Here is a 22,002-nt window from a genome sequence, read left to right on the forward strand (position 1 = left end):
TGTATAGCTTTACTTGTGGACCACTGGAATGTCATAATCATGCATTGTGGACAGCTGTTTCTCTATGAGAATCCCAATTCCCAGTAGGCTATTCCCTTGTTCAACCAGGAGAACTAAACCTAGATTGGACAAGATGGTTTTCATTTTGGGGGACTTGAATTACTTTCATAAACTCATGTGTGACTTCATACCTCCATTTCAGGAAAGAGAAACAAGTATTGGTCCAACTCATGCTACAAAGAAATGATAAAATGCTTATTTTTTTAGATAAGTAAGATATAATTAGATCTATCTCCTACCTTTTTCACGTCAATAAGATATTTGGAAGATAGATTGGAGAAATCCTATATATTCCTTTTTTAAAAAATATTTTTTAAATTTATTTTAGAGAGAGAGAGTATGAGTGAGGGTCGGACAGGTAAAGGGAGAGGGAAAGAATCTCAAGCAGACTCCACGCTGAGTGTAGAGCCTGATGTTGGGCTCCATCTCACCACCCTGGGATCATGACATGAGCTGAGATCAAGAGTCAGATGCTCAACCAACTAAGTCGCCCAGGTGTCCCAGTCCTATACATTTCTTAGAGCAGTGTCTCAAACTTCACCATTTGTGACTTAACAAATATGAAGACCAAACAAAACCAAACACCAAAAAACACAATCCTATTCTTTGGGTATAAATTATTTTAAAAAGGCAGTAAAACTAATTGCTATTTTTACCTAGCCTCCAGGCAGAAAGGCTCATGTACTCACTGTGGTGGTTAAGGAGAGAACCCTAAATTCTACTAGTTACTTACTGGCTGAAGATTTGATCAAAACCAAAACCAAACCAAGCTAAAACAAAACAAGACAAAAAAATGCAAGAAGACATTTTTCTCCATGAAATTTTCTATTTGAAATTAGATTTTCCAAAGATAATGGTGCTTTTCCTTCTCTCCCCTAACTTTTAATCTAAATAATCAAATGGTTATTTAATACTATAAATCGAAGACAGAATACATATAAGTGGCATTGATTATAAAAAAGTTAATGACTAATGCTAGGTATTCGAAAAAGATTGTAAGCTAAGATTTAACAATTGTGACAAAATTTTCTGTTACTTATGGAGGAAAAGGTAAATGAATTTCTTTGCTTGCTTTGAACTGCTGAAGTTCCAGTATTCTTTTCTGAAAGATATCTTTAGATTGAGAATAAATTGCTATATTATTGCTGTGATCATCTCATGGGCTTCTTCAGATCATGCTTTCCATGTCATCGATGCTTAATCTTTCTGATCTGAATCTAGGTAGTATAATCTATAATCTATAAGATGTTCACAGTCATGGCTAAATTACTCCTTCTGAGTTAGATCTAAAAACAATATTATATCATGTCAGAAAAGGACTCAGAGCAATTGCAAGCCATTCTCAGCTTCTGTCAACCACCTGAGTTTCAAGCAGGCTAATAAATTTATTTTTAAAAAACTATATCAGTTACTTTATTATTTAAATCCTAGGGACAAAGAAAGTCTGGTTCATTCATTATTCAGATTTTTGCCAACACATCACACCAATCTTGTCCAGTTAATTTTTAAAAAATGGGAAAAATTCTCATTTGTTCTGGTGGTAGTTTGATGAAATTGCTGTAAAACTATCCAGTGATACTAACTTTTGTGGGGTTTTGCAGCACCCTAAAATCCCCACAGATGTGTTCAGAATAGACCCTTAAAAAATAGAACTAGGTCACTACTGGATCATGTGTCTACCATCTATGGTCATTAGACATCTGGATAAATTTGGATGAGGAAGAAGCTAGAAAGAAACAGCTTCTATATATAGAATGCAAGGAGACATCATCCATTCTTTGAGACAGGGAACTGAAAAGTTTTCAGCAAACTGATAGAGGGGTTTCTGACTTGCAAAATTGAAAGATGACTTAAAAATGATTTCAAGGGATAATTATGCAGTCTAATAAAATTGCTTTGAAAAGGGAATGTGTTTGTAATTCTCAAATCAAATATAACTTCTCTTGACAAATGAAGTTCAGGTTACTTGTTAAATTTTTTGGCTTCCGTGCAACTAATGTGTGTTGCTCATTGATGGAATTCTTCTTTATGTTTTTTAATGTATCTCATTTCAATGTTATGTCAGATATGCAAACATGGTTCAGCATAACTGTGAAACAAATATTATCTTAAATCAATATAATCTCCACAGTTTTTCAGGTACTTGTGGAACTGTGGTGATTTGATATGTAGACTGTGGACTGCCATCAGGTTTGGCTTCAAGATTTGTTGACAATGCTCTAAGCTAAAGTTTAAAAAAATCCCACAGATGTTTTGAGCTGGGGATATTGTTCTTAACATTGATGCTGAGAAGTCATTTTTAGTTTTATTATTTCATCCCAGCTTTGGATTTATTACCTCTTCACATTATTTTAGATATCCAAACTTTCCAAACACATTTGTTCTCACTGGGGTGGTTGTACCAGGACCATGAAAATGATCAGCAACACAGTGTATTGGACTTTTGAGATTAAAAAATCGTTCTTCGTGGGGTTTTCAGTGACTGGGCTTGAAAGTAATAGAATAACAACTGGTTTCCTCTACCCACAATTAAGAATATTTCTAAAGGAAGAGGTAAAGAGAAGGCTGTACTTCTGTTTCCTTATTGGAGCACATTTTAGAATAAAGATGAGAAGGACAAGAGCCTGACATGGGGCTTGATCCCACCACTCTCAGATCATGACCTGAGCCAAAATCAAGAGCTGATTGCTTAACCAACTGAGCCACTGAAGCAGCCCTGCTACACTTCTATTTACTTTTCTTTTTGCAGCCTGCATGAATGTGTTTGGGAACCCAACTCTTGCCCTTTTGTTTAAGATCTGTAGACCCACATGGCAAAATTCTTATATTGCTACTCTTGCATTGGTCATAGTCAATGCTTTTTGTTTAAGAATAGACACCCACCACCACCACCATGAGGATGTGGAGAAAAAGGAACCCTCATGCACTGTTGGTGGGAATGCAAACTGGTACAGCCATTGTGAAAAACAGTATGGAGGTTCCTTAAAATTTAAAAATTGGACTACCTTACAATCCAGGAATTCCACTATTCTGTATCTACCCAAAGAATACAAAAACACAATGGGATGCCTGGGTGGCTCGATGGTTGAGCGTCTGCCTTTGGCTCAGGGCATGTTCTTGGAGTTTCAGGATCGGGTCCCACATCGGGCTCTCTGCATGGAGCCTGCTTCTCCCTCTGCCTGTGTCTCTGCCTCTTTTTGTGTGTCTCTCATGAATAAATAAATAAAATCTTAAAAAAAAAGAATACGAAAACAATAATTTGAAAAGATATATGCATCCTTATGTTTATTGTGGCATTATTTACAATAGTCATATTATGGAAGTAGCCTAAGTGTCCATTGATAGATAAATGGATATAGATGTGGTGTGTATATATACACAAACACAATGAAATACTATTTGGCCATAAAAAGAATGAAATCTTGCCATTTGCAACAACATGGATGGAGCCAGAGAGTATAATGCTAAGCGAAATAAGTCAATCAAAGAAAGACAAGTGCTATACAATTTCACTCATATGTGGAATTTAAGAAACAAAACAAATGAATGAAGAAAAAAAGACAAACCAAAAAATAAACTCTCAACTATGGTGAATAGGTTATCAGAGAGAAGGTGGGTGGGGGTAAGGGTGAAATAGGTGATGGGGATTTAAGAGTACACTTAATGTGATGAGTAATGTGTAGATTTGTATACTGTACACCTGAAAACAATATAGCACTGTATATTAATTAAACTGGAATAAAAAAGAGTAGTTGCTGCCATATTTTGCTATCATGCCAAATCACAAGAATTATGCAGGAAAGATTCAGGGCTTAATCTAATATTTTAAAATGAGATAGTCATCATTAGCAGGTTTTTTTTTCAAAGAATTACGAGATTTTGTGCTTTATTTCTTTTCCTATAATGACTTGTTATTGACAACGGCCTTGACATTTACCCTTGAAAATGTCAGAAGAGGCACAGGAGATGTATGATCTTTAGTGTCCCTGCTATCTTCTACTGATCATGGCATAGAGGCAGCTCCCTACCAGAACCCTTCTAGTGGGCAGTGAGGGGAGAATGGATGCCCCTTTTGGTTAAAATAGACAATATTTTGAGGAGAAAGAAATGATTAGAATCACTAGTGCACAATCTTCTTTCTTATTACCTAACCCATTTTATTTTCTTCTCTTTTGGAAACATCACTCTAAAAACTTCAAGAATAAGCATTTCAAAGATCATTTCAAGCAACTGAAAGAATAAGAAAATCTTAGCCTAATGGGCCCAAGGAGTCTCTCTGATCCAAACAATGGCTTCTCAGTTTCATTGTTCCTCAGTTCTCTTTCCCAAGCATATCCTTCCTTCTGCCCCAGTTTCTTTTTTGTTTTCCTCTCTGAATGATCTTGAGGCAACATTTTTAATCATGGAAGAAAAGAATCAAATAAGACTTTTAAGAAAATATATAAATAAAAGGAATAACAATTGGAAATAAAGAGTAAGACATTGGGGCAGGGATGAAGTGCAGGGAAAACCAGTGCCACAATTCACCAGAGTGGTCTTTGTCTACTGCTATCCACTATAGGTGAAACACATAGGCTTTCTGTCCATTGGCTTACCAAGGGATTCCCTAAGCTCTGAATTGGTACAGCCAGGGCAAAGGCTGTTATGACACAGAAAAGAAAGTTGTTCCCTTATCTAAGGGAATAACCTTATCTAAGATATATCCCTATCTAAGATAATGGTGCCAGTTTCTTCAACAGACCCTTTAAGAATGCCTGTTAAGGGTGGCAGCAGGCAGCTTGGATCTTACTGTGAAAGTAGATAAAGTGACTTCTCAGAGCAGAATTTCCACTCCAGGGAATGGGGATCCCCTGGGTTGAAGAGTTAAAGGAAAATTGCCTGTGGCCTGTCAGTTGGTAGTGTGCTGGGGAGTCTGTTTCATCTGCATTTCTAATTAAAGCCCAAATTAAACCCAGTCAAATGTTCACATGAAAAGCCCCAAAAGAATGAGTTTCCAGATTCCATCAATTCAAAAAGAGTCTCATGTGTAAATCCCTAACTCAAATGTCTGACCCACTTTATATCCACTTTCCCCCAAGAGTTCTGGAGAAGAGGTTATACAGCTGTCAATGTTCAGAGAGCAATTTGCCTGGATTATTAATTTCCCTTTTAGTGAATCGCATAAGAGAAATTATTCTACTCAGTTGAATGAGTCTGTAAATGTAGGGGGATGGCAGAAGTGATGTGATGAAGGAGAATTCAGGGATGACCAACGTTCCTATTCAGGAAAAGGAGATGCTTTGTGGCTAAAATAATAAGTTTGATTGTGAGAAAGATGAATTTAAGCTTCCAGGGTGAGTAGGAAATGAGATCTAAGAACAAGGTAAAGATTGTAGGTTAAAAATGGAGGTCATGAACACCATCTAGGCATGGGGGTAAATTAGATGAATGTGAAAAAATACAGTAGAGAAGAAAGGATGAGATGGTCTTGTGCCTGCAACCATGCATGGATACTTGAGAAGCCTACTGTTTGCCAATCACTCGATGGCCCAGTCATTTCTCCATGCCCAATATGGGGCACAGCAACCTCCTCAGAGCATGGGACTCACCAGCAGAAACCTTACATAAAATGATTCATTAAACATTTGTTTTCTTTCCATCTATCACAGGCCACCAGAAGTCCAAACACAATAATGCAGGAGAAGATAGCCAGTAAAGGAGTGATACCTCTGTTTATTTCTCCCCTGCCCCACAGCCTATAAAAGATTTACTTATTATGCACAAAGCAGAGGAGTAGAGTGTCTCCAGGCCACTCTGCCAAGGGTCCGTTTTACCTATCACAAAACTGAGTGTCTTTACTTCAAAATTCCCAGCCCACCCTTTATGCATCCTCTCAGTGGGCTCAGTTGTGGCAGCAGAGGTTGGAAGGCAGGTATCCAGGGAAACTCACCCTGGGGTCTCTCTCCAGCTGCTGCTTGTGATGTAGGCTGCGTCTTCTCTTGGCTTTTGCAAGGCCATTGTGATAAAAGTGGTATAGGCCTTCAGTGAAGGGAAGCTGTGGAGAATCAAACAGAAATAAGACATAATTAGCTTCTGGGGTTGGCCCCAGGATAGGGAAACAAAAGCTGGGGCTGCGTGCAAGGGTTCCATGGGCTGGGATGTATGTAAGAAAACTGGCAATTTTCTATCAGACTTATACTTCAATTTCCCTCTCTTTGTACTATCATTTTCTTTACTTTTTCTTATGTACTGCCCATTCACTTCCTTTCTTCAAATACCTTCTACCTTTTCCTTTATTTCTTCAATTTCCACCCATTTAAAAAAACTCTTCCTCCATGGAGCATTCCCTTTTTATTCACCTTTATATTCACCCACACCAAGTTCTCCAATCTTTCCTCTTGAACTAGTATTTACATTCCATGTCTAGTTGCTCTAGAATTGTGTTGTGATCTAATTCTTTTTTCACAGCTGGATTATCTGTCCCTATCTTAGACTTTCTCTGTGACTCCTTGATGCATTTCATCATATTGGGCATAAGGCAACCATATAAATCTACTAAGCAACTGTTAGGAGATAGCCAGATTTGCCTCTGTCTCCCTAAGGGTACTTGGGATTAGATATGGGTGTCAGAGCTAGTTGGAGAGGCCACAATAATGAGAGCTTGTCTGCTGCTTAGGGCCTGGCAGATGAGGAAGCTGAAGATTAGAGAATCTAAACAAATTATTTAAGTTCTTCTCAAATACAAGAATCTGAGGGAAAGGAGGACTATCACTTATCCTATGATAAAGCTGTGTTTGGTGGCTAAAAATCTATAAAGATGGATTAGTACCACAACAATAGCACAAAAAAGGGGAAAAGAAACAAAGCTATACTGGAGCACAGTTTTTGTATACTTTTGAATTTAAGTTGGTATTAATATGTATAAGCTATTTATTGTTTAAGTTACTTATTGTAATCCCCAGTCTTCCACCAAGAAAATAACTAAAAAGTATATAGTAAAATAAACAAGGTAATTAATAATGGTGCACTAAAAATATTTAACACCAAAAGGTTATTATGAAAGAATAGAAGATAAAAGTTTATATGACATATAGAAAGCACATAGTAAAATGGCAAGTGTAAATTTCTTTTAAGTATTACATTAAATATAAATGGATTGGAAACTTCAATCAAAAGACAGATTTACAGAATGAATGAAAAAACCCCAACTATATGGTATTTATAAGATAAACACTTTAGATTCAAGTACATAAATAGGTTAAAGTAAAAAGATGTGAAAAGATATACTATACAAACAGTAACCAAAGGAGAGGAAGACTTACTATACATGTACTACATATAATTTATTTTAACCAAAATTGTTACTATGGACAAGGAATGACATTTTGTGGTGATAAAAGGATTAATGCATCAAAAACACGGATAGATTTAGGTATATATGCATATAGCAACAAAGTCCCCAAAACTCACACACAAAAATGACAAATCAAAGGGAGGAATAGATAATGCAGCAATCACAGTTGGATGTTTCAATAGCCCTTTTCCAATAATATGTAGAATAAGTATGAAGACCAAAAAGTAAACTGAACAAAACAAAAAAACAACTAAACTTAAGATATATTCATATAATATTCTACCCAACTACAGCAGAATGCATAGTCTTCTCAAGTAACACATGGAACATTCTTCAAGATAGATCATATGTTAGGCCACAAATCAAACTTCAATAAATTTCAAAGTAATAAAATAACACAAAGTATGTTATCTGATCACAATCTCTAATTATATATATATATATATATTTTTTAAATCTCTAATTATATTAAAAATCAATAATAGATGAAAAAATTCAAAATTTGGAAAACAACATACTCCTAAATAATTAATGGGTCAAAGAAGAAATTACACTGACTATTCCAAAATACTTTTATATGAATGAAAACAAAAACACAGAATTTAAAAACTTTTGAGGTGCAGTTAAAGCAGTACTTAGAGGGAGATCCATAGCTGTAAGTGCTCATTGTGAAAGAAGAAAGACCTCAAATTAATAACCAAACTGGAAAAAGAAGAGCAAACTAAATCCAACAAAGCAGGATAGAATTTAGAAGATTCAAGTAGGAATAAATGAAATGAAAAACACAAAAATAATAGAGAAAATCTACAAAACCAAAAGTTATTCTTTGCAAAATTCGAGAAAATTGGCAAAACTCAAAGAATATTGACCAAGAAAAAGACTCAAATGAATAAAATCAGTGATGAAGGAGGAGACATCACTACCAGCCTACAGAAATAAAAAATAATTAAGGGAATTCTATGAATAACTGTCAACAAATTAGATGTTAGTGAAATAGACAAATTCCCAGAAAGACATAAATTTCTAAAATTTATTCAGAAGTAATAGAAAGTTCAAATAGATCTATAATAAATAAAGAGATTAGATTAATATTTTTCAAACTTCCTGTAAAATAAAACCAGGTCCAAGTAGTTTCACTAGTGAGCTCTACCAAATGTTTTACAGAACTTATACCAATTCTTCAGAAACTCTTCCAAAAAATGGAATACAAAGGAACACTTCCCAAGCTCATTCATCAAGGTTAATATTACCCTCATATGAGAACTAGACAAAGATATTATAAGAAAACTACAGACCACTATCCTTTACAAATATCAGCCCCTAAATCCTCATCAAAACACTAGCAAGCTGAATCTAGCAACATATACAAAGGATTATATACCATGACCAAGTGAGATTTATCCTAGGAATGCAAGGTTGTTTTAACAACTGAAAATCAGTTAATATAATAACAATATCACTAGAGTAAAGGACAAAAACCACATGATCATCTCAATAAATGCTCTTTTTAAAAAAGATTGAGATGATCATTAAAAAAATCCAATACTCTTTTATGTTAAAACATTCAAAAAAACTAAAAATGAAAGGGAATTTCCTCAATATGATAAAATGTATCTATGAAAACAAAAAGCTAATATCATAATTTAACCCTGAAAGGCTGAACGCTTTCCTCTTACAAGACAAGCTTGTCTACTCCTGCCACTTATATTCAACAGTGTACTGGTGGTTCCAGTTAGGACAATCAGGCAAGAAATAGAAATAAAGCCATCCAGATTGGAAAGGAAAAAAAAAAAATCATCTGTTTCCAGGGGAAATAATCTTATACATAGAAATTTCTGAGATATCCACAAAAAACCTATTCAAATTAACAAATGGGTTCAGCGTGATTGCAAGATATAAAATTAACATACAAAAATCAATTGTATTTCTATATGCTAGCAATGACCAATCCAAGAACAGAATTAAGAAAAAAAATTCATTTACACTAACATCAATAAGTAAAATACTTGAGAATAAATTCAACAAAAGAAGTATAAGACTTGTACACTGAAAAGTACAAAACATCATTGAAAGAAATTAAAGAAGTTATAAATAAATGGAAAGACATCTCACGTTCATGGACTTTAAAATGGTAATACTTCTCATTTTTGCTGATCCTAAAATTCTTATGGAAATGCAAAGGACCCCAAGAAGCCGAAGAAATCTCCAGAAAGAACAAGTTGGAAGACTCACACTTTCCCATTTCAAAACTTAAACAAAGCTACAGTAATCAAAACAGCCTGGTATTGGTTTAAGGAGAGACATATAGTTCAATGGTATAAAGTTGAGAGTCCAGAAATAATTTATAGTAATTTGTGGTTAATTGATTTTAACCTTGGTGCTATGAAAATTCAATGGGAAAAAATAATCTTTTCAACAAGTCATGTTTGCAAACTGAGTATCTACACAAAAAGAATGAATTTGGAACCGTATCTCACACCACATAAAAATTTTAACTCATTATTTATAGCCCTACATGTAAGAAGTGAAGCTCTGCAAATCTTAGAATAAAACTTAGGAGTAAATATTCATGACTTTAGGCTAGGAAATGACTTCTTAGATGTTAACCAAAAGTACAAAGGACAAAAATTTCCCCCCAAATCAGACTTCATTAAAATTAACAGTGTTTGTGCTTCAAGGAAAATCATTAAGAAAATGCAAAGACAACCCACAGAATGAGATATTTTCAAATCATACCTAAGATAAAGTACTCATACAAAAATATGTTAAGAAACAAAGCCAAATAACTCAATTTAAAAATAGGCAAAAGATTTGGATAGTTATTTCTCCAAAAAAAGATACATAAATGACCAATAAACACATGAAAACTTGTTCAGCATCATTAGTCATCAGGGAAACATAAATCAAAACCACAATGAGATATCACTTCATACCCACTAGAAAAAACAAAAATAAAACGAAAAATTATAAAAACCAATAAGTGTTGGTGACAAAATGTGAAAGAATTTGAACCCCTGTACATTGCTTGTGTATAGAAAATGACCCAGCCACTTTGGAAAACACTTTGGCAGTTACTCAAAATGTTAAGCACAGATTTTCATTTGATCCAGGAATTCTAAACCTAGGTATATATCCAATAGAAATGAAAACACATGCCTACACAAAGACATGCACACAAATTTTCTTAGCAACATTATTCACAATAGATAAAAACTAGGAACAACCCAAATGTCCATTAACTGATGGATAAACAAAATGTGGTATGTAGATACAATGGAATATTATTTGGGAACAAAAAGGAAGGAAGCATTGTTATGTGCTACAACATGGATGACACTTAAAAACTAAAGGCTACATGAAAGAGCCAGAGAAAAAAAGGCCACATATTGTATCATTTCCTTTATATGAAATGTCCAGATCAAACACATAGAAATACAAACTAAATTAGTGTGCACATTAGGGCTAAGAGGAGGCAGCAATACAGAGTGATTGATAATGGTACAGGGTTCCTTTTTGGGAGATCAAAATGTTTTAAAAGTAGATTATGGCAAGATATCACAACTTTTGTATATATAAAAAATCACCAAATTGTACATTCTGAAAGGGCAAATTTTATGATTTGTGAATTATGTCTCAATAAAAATGTTATTTAAAAAATCCTGTGATGAATAGCCTTGTAAATGTCACTATATGAATAGATGAGAGTTTTCTTAAAGGATATATCCCAGGAACTCAATAATTTAATTAGAGACTATAAACATTAGCATTTTGATAAATATCTACCAAAAGTTTTCCTATCAAATTGTATAAGAACAACCAAAAAGTAAGAATAAGAATATCCATTGTCCAAAACTTTTAACAACACTGGACATTTTAATTCTTCCTATTTAATAAACAAAATATGTCATCTTATTTGGATTTCTTTCATTATTTTTAAAGTTTGAGTATCTTCTCCTATGTTTATCAAATATTTTAATTCCTTCTCTTTGAATTGACTGTTTGTATCTTTTATGCAATTTGCTATTGCTTGTCATAAGCCAGGTACTGTGTTTTGTGCTGGAGAGACAAAGACAAATATGACATGGAAATAGCTCTCAATCCACTAGGGAAGGCCTATTTACATACAGCAGCATAGAAATGGTAGTCTGTGATGGAATGATTTAAAAGCATGAGTTCTGGGGTGCCTTGGTTTAAATTCTCACTCTTCCACTCAACATGCCCTTGATGGCATGTTATTTCACCTTTCTGGGCCTCAATTTACTCACTTATAAATTAGGAGTGCCCCTTTCTCATGTTGTCCTGAGAATTAAGAGAGAGAATGCATGGAAAGTTCTTGGAATAATGCCTCGAATGTAGTGGGCACTCAGTAAGTGTTAGCAAGTATTTTTTTATTGTTTGAGTACAGTGTGCCACAACACAGCTACACACAAGGTGCCATTAGAACCCAAAAAAGAGATTATTTTAGTAAGAAGGATATCTGGAGAGTGTTTCATGAAATTCCTGGAGGAAGGGAAGATGTTCAGACAAATGGAATATTTATCATTTTTATTAAAGCACATTTTCCTAATGTTTCATTTTGAAGAGTGTGGTTATTTTTAAAACATAAAAGCAAGTTCTTTGACAGTCTTCTCATCAAGAGTTGAAGTACATGATCCAACTCTTGAATCTGGGGAATGTGACTGTTTTGATCAAAAGCAATGTGGGAGCCTGGGTGGCTCAGGGGTTGAGCATCTGACTTTGGCTCAGGGTATGATCCTGGGGTCGGGGGACAGAGTCCAGCATCGGGCTCCCTGCATGGAGCCTGCTTCTCCCTCTGCCTATGTCTCTGCCTCTCTCCCTCTCTCCCTCTCTCTCTCTCTCTATGTCATGAATAAATAAAATAAAATCTTTGAAAAAAAAGACGGGGTGAAAATGATGCCATGTGACTTTTGAGGCTGGGTCATAAGAGGCCATGTGACTTCTGCCTTGCTCTCCAGAACACTTTCTCTTAAAGTCCTGATCTGCCATTTAAGTTCAACTACTCCTGGGCTGCCATGCTATGAGGAAGCCCAAAGCAACTTTGGGAACTTTGTAGAGTGCTTTGGTTGACAATCTTGGTTGAACCAAGTCTCCAAGACACCCCATTTTGGGTGCTAAATATGTAAATGAGGAAGCTCTGGATGATCCCAGATTCTAATCATTCTAGTCATCCTTCAGCTACTAAATCTTCCCAAATGAATTCCTATGTGGAGTATCAACAAGCCATCTCCACCATGCCCTGCCTGAATTTCTGATCCCAATTCCATGAACATAATAAAATGGTTGTTGCTTAGTACTACTAAATTTTAGGTTGGTTTGTTACTCAACAATAGATAACAAAAAACAAACAGCTGGCTAAAAAATGTTTTGTTTCCTCAGCATTCAGGACTGTACAAACTTGAAACTCTACACTATTAGTTTTGCCTGTTAATTGGTGATACCAGCCTGGAACAGCTCCATTAGGGTCCCTCAAGTGACCTTCCTGGCACAGTGGGGAGGGGGTCTTGGGGCCAGAGCAGCAGATACTGGATGAACTCCAAGGGCACAGCAAACTTGTCTAGGAGTCTGGTGTGTGAATGAAAATCTTATAGAATGCTGCAGCTTTTGTGATTTAGTTCCTGTTCATAAAAATCACATTCTCAAAAAAAAAAAAAAATCACATTCTCCAGGGCAAATTAAACATAAATACTTCACGTGCATTTTCCAGACTCAGTGGTTCTTGGATGTTTTCTTCTACTTAATCCCACTGATATACTCAGGGTAATGTCAAGATTTAACTTCAATAGTGAGGGTGGGTGGAGGATGGAAAAGGAAAGAAAATAGAAGTGTGCTTTCCAAAGACTTGTGGCTCTGATCACTGTCAGATGGTATGAACTTGGAGTTTTATTTTCTACTGTGGAGGGCATGATAAATATATGAGTTTGCCTAGAATTCTCAATGCTACAAAGGACTTTGGGGTTATTATCAAATACCAGTGAGCTTTGGAGGGTCATTGTTCTGGCTTTGTTTTACTGATTTTTAGAAATTAAATTTGAATGAAGGCAAAAGGAAAATTCTTCTTTACAATAGAATTCCAAATAATAAATGTAGAAAATTGGATTCTACCCTTTAGGAATAACTGTGGTTGGCAAGCAAAGCATCACCAATGATACTAAACTTACTGGGTGAAATATAAAAATAAATAAAGAGAAAGAGTACCAGTGGAGAAAACTGACAGACATGATCTTAAAGAAGTGATCAAGGTAGCTTCACCAGAGATGAAATGTATCAAAGTGATGTGCCTCAAGATATGATGCACCAAGGAGACAACATCACTTATGTGATTGCATATCCTGGATTGAATCCCAGATCAGTAAAAAGGACATTAGTGGGAAAAATTTGAGTAAAGTCCATAGATTAATTGGTAATATTATATCAATTATTTTCCTGGCTTTGATAATTGTGTTAATGGTTATATAAGCTGTTAGTTTGGGGAAGGCTGGATAAAGAGCATTCAGTAACTCTGTGAGCCATGTTTTTAAATTAATCTTTTTTGTGGTAAAATGCACATAATATAAATGTATCCATTTCACCATCTTAAGTGTACAGTTCAGCGGCTTTAGGTACATTCATATTGTTGTGCAACCATCGCCACTGTCTATCTCCAGAACTTTTTCTACCTTGTAAAACTGAAATTCTATATGCAATAAACAATAACTCCTTATTGTATCCACCCTGCAGCCCCTAGTTATCATTGTTTTATTTTCTGTCTCTGTGGAATTCGACTATGCCAGATACCTCATGTAAGTGGAATTAGAAAGTATTTGTGTTTTTGTGACTGGCTTATTTCACTCAGCACAATATTGTCCAGGTTCACTCTTGTGTGGCATGTGTCAGGATTTGCTTCCTTTTTTAAGGCTGAATATGCCTTTAATGTATGTTGAATATTGATGAATAGTCCGGTTGCTTCCACCTTTTGGCCACTGTGAATCATGCCGCTATGAACATGGGTGTACATGTGCTAGTTTTGCAAATTGGTTTAAGTCAAAAGTTACATCCAATTTGAAATTTTAAAAATGTAAAAATATTTTTAAAATTAAATTTGAATGTCCTTAGGAGGACATTTAAGGCAGAGGCCCCACCATATCCTATTGTCATATACTGAGGTCATTTGAATGCTTATATTACCTGAAGGCAATTGGATTGCACCCTGGCTTGGCTTAACAGCTCCTAAAATGAGAAAAGATTTTGGCTCAGGATGGGGCAGGGCTCTTGCAGTTGAGAAGGAGCTCTAGTCAGAAATTCAGGGTCTCCTGACTGGAAATCAGCACCTTTCCCATCATGCTGCTTCCACTGCAGCCTTGGTCTGTGCCCCAGCCACCTTTGCAACCATGGCTATGAATCCAAGAGACTGTAGGCTGGAATTTCTAATGAAGACAGGTGTGACTTTAGGACAGCCTAGCTGGTGAGTGACATTCCCTCGGCTATGGACTTGAGACCGACAACCTGGGATTCTAGGTTAAAGATGGAGCTAACAGGTCTCATGGAGCTGAAATTGGAAAGTGGCAATAAAAAGTAAACTGACTGATCACAGACCTAACAGAAGATTAGTCTGCCAGCATTTGCTATTTTTTGGTGTCCTTTTGCTTCTTGCTTTTGGGTTGTAGCGCCAAGATCTGCTGTCCTCTGAGCATCTAAAAAGGGCTATCTGAGGATATCAGTGTGCAAGCCATGAAGCCACCACATGTAGAGAAAGACAAATGCTGTGTAACTTACAGTAGTATAAAGTTGCTGCCTACACAGACCTTGATGATGTAAAGCTCATGCATTCCCCCATTTTCCCAGTAGAATGCTTATCTTATAAATAGAAAAGACATGTTAGCAATAGTCTTAGGACCCCAAACACTCACTTGAGTGTTTTTTTTTTAAGATTTTATTTATTTATTCATGAGACACACACACACACACACACACACACACACACACACACACACAGAGGCAGAGACACAGGCAGAGGGAGAAGCAGGCCCCATGCAGGGAGCCTGACGAGGGACTCGATCCTGGGACTCCAGGATTACACCCTGGGCTGAAGGCAGTGCTAAACCGCTGAGCCACCCAGGCTGCCCCTCACCTGAGTGTTCCAGTAAGAAACCTCTCATATACATTAGGACTTAGTGTAGTATATTTTCAAATGTTTTCTTCACTTATACACACACACACACACACACACACACACACTCTCTCTCTCTCTCTCTTTTTATACCATCACCTTTTTTTCTTAAGGCAAAATATGCTTGGCTCCAGAAAGAAGGAGAAAAACAAGTGAAAGAAGAATTCACAGCAAATTGTCAGCTTAAAAGTTCAGGCTAGGTGACAGTATAATAACATTGCTAACTCAGACTTGCAGAGTTTTAAAAAATTCTCATTATGCCTCAAAGTTTTATGGATCCCAGCAACACTTCCTATTGCCTTTCCTCCTTCCCTCTTGCTTCCTTTTCCCCCTGCTAACCATTGCTCCAAGCTAAAGCTTTTCTCTGAACCCACATATTCCCATTCCTCAATGGGGAGGGGGAACCTCAGGGAGCTGTCAGTCAATTATGAACCAATCAAAAGGCATGCGAAATCCTCACAGAGTCCACTGCCTGCTTTCCTTTGGACCAGAGTTTTTTCCACTTATACAATCCATGGATGTTCCAGGAGAGCTGTAAGCCTGGCCTCCACCCCAGATTTTGTGCCTCTATGTATTTGCTTGTTCTCAGAAGTGCCCATAGCTTCTTAGAGATTCTCGAGTGGGTCCAGAGCCTCCAGTCAGTGAATACTGTCTAGTTTAGGCATATTATATTATTTGCCTACTTTTTTGTCATTTCTTCATTGTACTGATTTTCATGATGCTCAGTCAGGCTAAGTTGGGAGTCTAGTTTGGTAGAACATTGGATGTCTTACAATTTTGTTATCAAGAAGAGCTGCTATCAAAAGGTTTAAGGAATAAAAACTGGGAAGCAATATATCAAGGACTGAAACCAACTCAGCTGATATTGCTTATCAATTCATTTTGGGAACTGCATTTTATAGACAGATCTAGCCTCTTCATTATGCTGACATTTCCTGAGACCATTCTTGATTTCTCTGTGTATTGAATACTTGGTCTCATGGGAATGCAGTTATCTCTGGGAGGGCTAACTCCCTAAACCACGGCTAGCCAAATGCCGTGTTTCAGATTTGCTGAGGAATGGGAGTTTCTGGGGCCAGAAAGGAAGAGAAGAGTAGTAAGAGAGGCAAAAAAGGAGAGAGCAAAGGCCTAGATCTGCCTGTATTGCAATCATGCCCCAGCCTGAACAATCTCTTGTATGTAGGTTGTAAATGCTCACTTGCAACTTTCTCTCAACCAAAAGCTCTTCTCTTCAAAGTCTGGACCTAGGATCATACTTCTAAGCTATTTAAATCCTCTCACTTCTTCCTGTTTTACTTTGGAAAGAGAAATGGACAAAAGTGGATCTGGAGAACAACAGGTAAAGACCACCTTTGTTCTGCAAAAGATTCTTCCTTCGTCTCATGCCTCCCTAGGACCACTGTTAGCTGCCTCTGCTGGCAGGCTCTCAGGTGATTCACAAAGAAGCTCAAAGAATATGATCAGTGGCCAAGGATTGGAGAGACAGGCAAACCTGTGGAGGGAGGCTGCCATTCCGATGGCTGAGGGGCCCCAGGGGTCCTTATTAAAGTTCTTTAGCATTGCAGGAAACTTCTCAGCCACTTAGGGTTCGGTCATGTATCACCATGATAATATGTGTTACAAAGCACCACAAATCTTAGTAGCTTAAACAGCAACCGTCTATTTGGCTCCCAATTTCCTGGGTCAACAGTTTAGGCTCATTGAGTGGTAGTTCAGGTCTTGACTGGGCTATTTCACACACACGTAGTCAATTGTAGTTTGTGTAGTTGGCTCTGCTTCTAAGTACTGATTGGCTGTTAGTGGGGCACCTCAGTTCTCCTACACCCAGTTTCTCATCTTCCAGAAGCCTTGCCCAGGCTTGTTCTGATGGATGAGCAGAGTTCCAAAGGTAAGTACAACAGTACAAAAAACTCAATAGGAATGTGTAAGGCCTTTTGAGTCCCAGGCTTAGAACTGGAACACCAGCACTTTTACCATACTCTTTTGGCCAGAACAAGTCAGAAGCTAGCCCACCATCAAAATATGATTTAAAAATTCCAGCGCAAATATAGGAAGGCCAATAATTGGGCCATCAATAAAATCAATGTCCCATACTCAGAACACACCAGAAGGCCCACCCTGAAGATGCGTCATGGACCAGTTAATGTTTTGGGACATTCCAACAGCCATCTCTGCTAGAAGGCAAGGCATGAATGCCAAGAGTTTTGAATCTGTGAGACGGGATAATTGACACACACAGGGAGTCATCTTCAAAACGCAAAACAGGATGTTGCCAGTCCCCAGCAGAAAACAGCTCAAAGAAAAGATCCATTTGTAAATTCACCTTGCCACCTATGCCAGGTTCTTCAAAAACATTACCTTATTTTCTGATTGAAGCAGTCCTGTAAGGTGGGTGTTATTATTTCTATTTTAAGTATGAGGAGACAGAGGTGCAGAGAAGTTCATTTAAACTCAGGTCTGGCTGACTTTGAAGCCCATGCTCTTTCTCCTATTTTTCACTCTCCCTCAAATTTCTTATCAAGTCAAAGGACTTGTCTTTCTTTAGGCCAAGGAGAGGATGGATTCTGCACGTTACTGATACCTGCCCAGAGACCATTACTGGTTTACCTGGATTGTTTGCAAGGTAAGCTGATCTCAACAAGAATTCTGAGGCTTATGAACAAATAGATAAGTTGGAATGTCATCTTTAGGGCAAAGGAAAGGAAATAAAAGGAAATAAAATCCAGCATGATTTTATTTCTTAATCAAAACAACAAAAAAGTCAATTCCTTTAACCTGATACGCTGATTAAATATGTATTCCCATCATGAAATAGAAAAAACTTTTTTTAAAGCAGGCTTCTGTATCAGTTATGAAGTCATAGCCACCATCCAGGGTAAGGGTAAGGATTGACAGCCTGAGATAATGAGGGAACAGACCATACTCCTCAGGCTCACATTGGACTACCCCCCCTCCATGGGTTGGACAGGAACCAACCAATTTCCACAATACAGAGAGGAGGTGCCTTTTATTCAAACATTTTCTGGAGAACACCCTCCATTTACTAGTCCATTTTTTTTTTTTTTTACTAGCCCATTCTTAAACCAGGAACCCTGAACATTTTTTGATCCATACTTTTCAGATTAGACCTTTACATTTTCATTTTTACACTTGTGATTTACTATCAAAGGCTGGTAGTGCCTAATAACTCTAAGTGCTCTGATCATCTGTCTTATCTTGTTCTCATTGTCAGCCAACTGAATATCCTCAGTCAGTCCCAACAGAGCAACTTCAACCTGCAGCCAAGCGGTCTGTGCACATTTTACAGTAAGGACACTTCTTCCTTATGGGAAGATTCATACACAAGGCTGGTTTTGTATGGAATATTAGGGATCAGAAGAATCTTAAGCTTAAAAAAATCAAACTACAGATACATTGCCTAAATCTTCATCTTTTAAAATTATCCTGGTGTGCCAAAAAGAACACTCTCCCTGGAGACAGTCTTGGGGACAACTGTAAGCTCCATGAGGACAATCCTTGTTTTGCTTCCAAGTATCTGGTATATAGTATGTGTTCATAAATATTTGTTGAATGAATTAAAAAATCAGGAAGTTCTAGACTGAGGTTGGGAGGAGTTGTTAAGTAGCTGCATGCCTCAATGTAGGTGACTATCTCTGGGTATGGCATTCTTGGGGCACTAGTAAAACGTTTAATGCTTTTATAAGCAAGCAGGAAATACAAGTATTTGAGACAATAAGGAGCAGTGAGGCTTATAGTAAAATGGGGAGTACATGCCTTCCTTAGGACAAAAAGATTGAAAGAACTATGGTGGCCAAAGAAAATCCATTTTATGAGCCAATGAGTGATTCATATTGTACCTTGTATCCCTGAACAGTCTAGAACTCTAGTAAGTCTTGGCAAAAGGTGCAGCTTAAGAGGGTTTGAACTCATAGAAACTTGTGAGATTGAACTGAAACTTGTGAGATTGAATACCTTCAGGTGTTCTAGCAGGCAAAAAATCCAGTTGATTATAGACATGACTGAGACTATCTGTTATTTTTGTCTGTAGTTGGGCACAAGCTCTCTGCAACAGTTATGGCAAACAAGAGAGATTAATCTCTACAGAGCATCAGCTCCTTGCAGCTATCTCAAAATGACAAAGAAGGGGTGAAAAGTGGTCACCTGAGTTGCAAATTCACTTGATGGTTTCCTCACAAGAAAGCTGTTTTTTTCAAAACCTGGAATAACCCAGAAGAAGGCTGCACTTGGCCAAGTCAGTATCAGATGTGATTTCTTAATGAAGTTCACTGGTGCCACATTAAATTCCACATAGATAATAAGGCTGGAGAAAAGGAATTCATGTTTGACATACATTAGTTTGTTTGTGTATCTGAGAGCGGTCTCAGTCTCACTGGGATAAAACTGCAGAGAGCACAGAAAAGGTTGTGAAGAAAGAAAGGAGGTTTATAGGGAGGAAAGATGATTGTATTTTCAAGGAGTAAATAGCTATAAAAATGATGCTGCATCGTCTTCACTGCTGCAGAAAGACCTTCACAATATATTGCTTTTGGAAAAACGAAACAGTGTGTGCAGGTAAAATTACTACTTAGAAAGATGTTCAGCTAATATCCACTTAAATGTTAATAACAGGTGGCAAAATTTGGGATGATTAAAATTTTATTTGGTTTGCCTCTTTATTATTTTCTACAATGACCTTTGTAGACTCTTAAAATTGACATATATAATAAAGGTAATTTCATTTGTAAAATAAAAGCAACTGTACTTCATAGTATCCCAGCATTTTCATATGGAAATGGCCCAATAAAGTACCTAGCACCTGGTTTGTGGTTGTAAGAGGTTGTAAGGCACCTGAATTCCTCTTAGGGAGTGAATTGTCTTTATCTGGAAGAATCCTATGATGATTGGTAGGGTCCTGAGGCCATGGGTGCCTAGGGAACAAAAAGATCTGCTCTGCCTGAGAAGAATTTGTCTTCATCCATGAGAGGAAGGAATGATAAGGAAACCAAGGGACAGAAAAAAGAAAGGAGAGACAAGCCAGTAAGAGGTATGAGGGCTGGCATAACACTGGGCAAAGGGGCCACTGGTCAAATCCCAATGGCGAGATGACCAAAGGATGTCTCAAAACATGCCTGGTGCTTATTTTAAAGTCGTTTATATTTTGCAACATAAATCCCCTCTTTGGATCCCTGACATCTTCAGTAAAAATACATTATAGTTACAAATGCCTTGGATGAGTGGTTAGGGCCAGGTAGGTGTGGGAAAATCAAGGCTGAGGCTGAATTTCACACCTGTTAGTATAATGAAGAATAAAGATTGCATGTGTGGGATGAAGACATAATTTGTTAACTAGAAAGTTTTACTGGGAGCAAAAAATGGATCCAGAAGTGAAATGGGGATCCAGCTTCCACCCTTAGAATTTACAGGAATGTTGAGAAGAACTTAGGACTTCTATAGGTCACATAATTGTGGGGTGGGGGTTGAGTGAATCTTATCTAGATACTAATGTCCAGGCATTTCTAGTGGACATCTGGATTATATAGATAAGAAAAGTGAGTTTCAGAAAGTTAAACAACTGGTCAGGGTCATATTGCTTTATAGTGGCAGAGATTGGATTAAACCTCTCGGTAATTGAGAAAATTAAACTCTCTCAGTTTTGTAGAAGGAGAGATTTGAATGTTAGTTTTGAGTTAATATATGTCTTTTGGGGTGATTTTTTAGTTTTGAGATAATTTCAAACTCACAGAAAAGTTCCAGGAATAGGGCAAAGAATGTTCATAGAACTTTTACCCAGCGTCCTCCATCATTAACATTTACTGTGTTTTCTTTATCATTTTTTCTACATATACATATTAATTTTGTTGAATTTCCTGAGTGTAATTTCTAGACATTATTTGTTTCCTAAGAACAAGGTAGTATAAGTATCATAATCAGAAAACTAACACTGATATAATATTATTTTCTAGTTTGCAGACATCATTTATAGCTGCCAATTGTCTTAATATTTGTGGTTAAGAAAAAAATCTGACCCAAAGTTCAATCCAGGATCATTTGTTGCGTGTAGTTTCCAATTCTCTTAACCTGGAAGTATTTCTTAGATTGCCTATCTTTGTCTTTCATGACCTTTTGACGAGTACAGGCCAATTATTTTGTATAACGCCATTCAGTTGGGAATTGTACAATGTCTTTTTTTTTTTTTAAGATTTTATTTATTTATTTGAGAGAGAGAGAGAAAGAGCATGAGCTGGGGGAGGGTCAAAGAAAGAGAGGGAGTAGATTCCCCGCAGAGCATAGAGCCCAAAGCGGGCCATGCAGGACCCTGAAATCATGACCTGAGTGGAAGTCAGAGACTTAACTGACTGAGCCACCCAGGTGCCCTTGTCCAATGTTTTCTTATCATTAGATTGAAGTTATGCATTTTGACAGGGATATCACACACATCATA

The 22,002-nt window shown here is 37.0% G+C and overlaps 1 protein-coding gene across 1 annotated transcript in view; it reads right to left on the reverse strand.

Moving 5' to 3' along the window:
- PCSK2 (proprotein convertase subtilisin/kexin type 2) overlaps positions 1-22,002 on the reverse strand; it is a 256,303-nt gene that overhangs the window by 215,725 nt on the left and 18,576 nt on the right. The window contains exon 2 of the mRNA XM_025469250.3: positions 5,990-6,094. Coding sequence (XP_025325035.1) covers positions 5,990-6,094 — 105 coding nt within the window. The remainder of the gene's footprint in view (positions 1-5,989; positions 6,095-22,002) is intronic.

The sequence above is a fragment of the Canis lupus genome, chromosome 24, assembly GCF_003254725.2.
Source record: "Canis lupus dingo isolate Sandy chromosome 24, ASM325472v2, whole genome shotgun sequence".
NCBI lineage: Eukaryota > Metazoa > Chordata > Mammalia > Carnivora > Canidae > Canis > Canis lupus.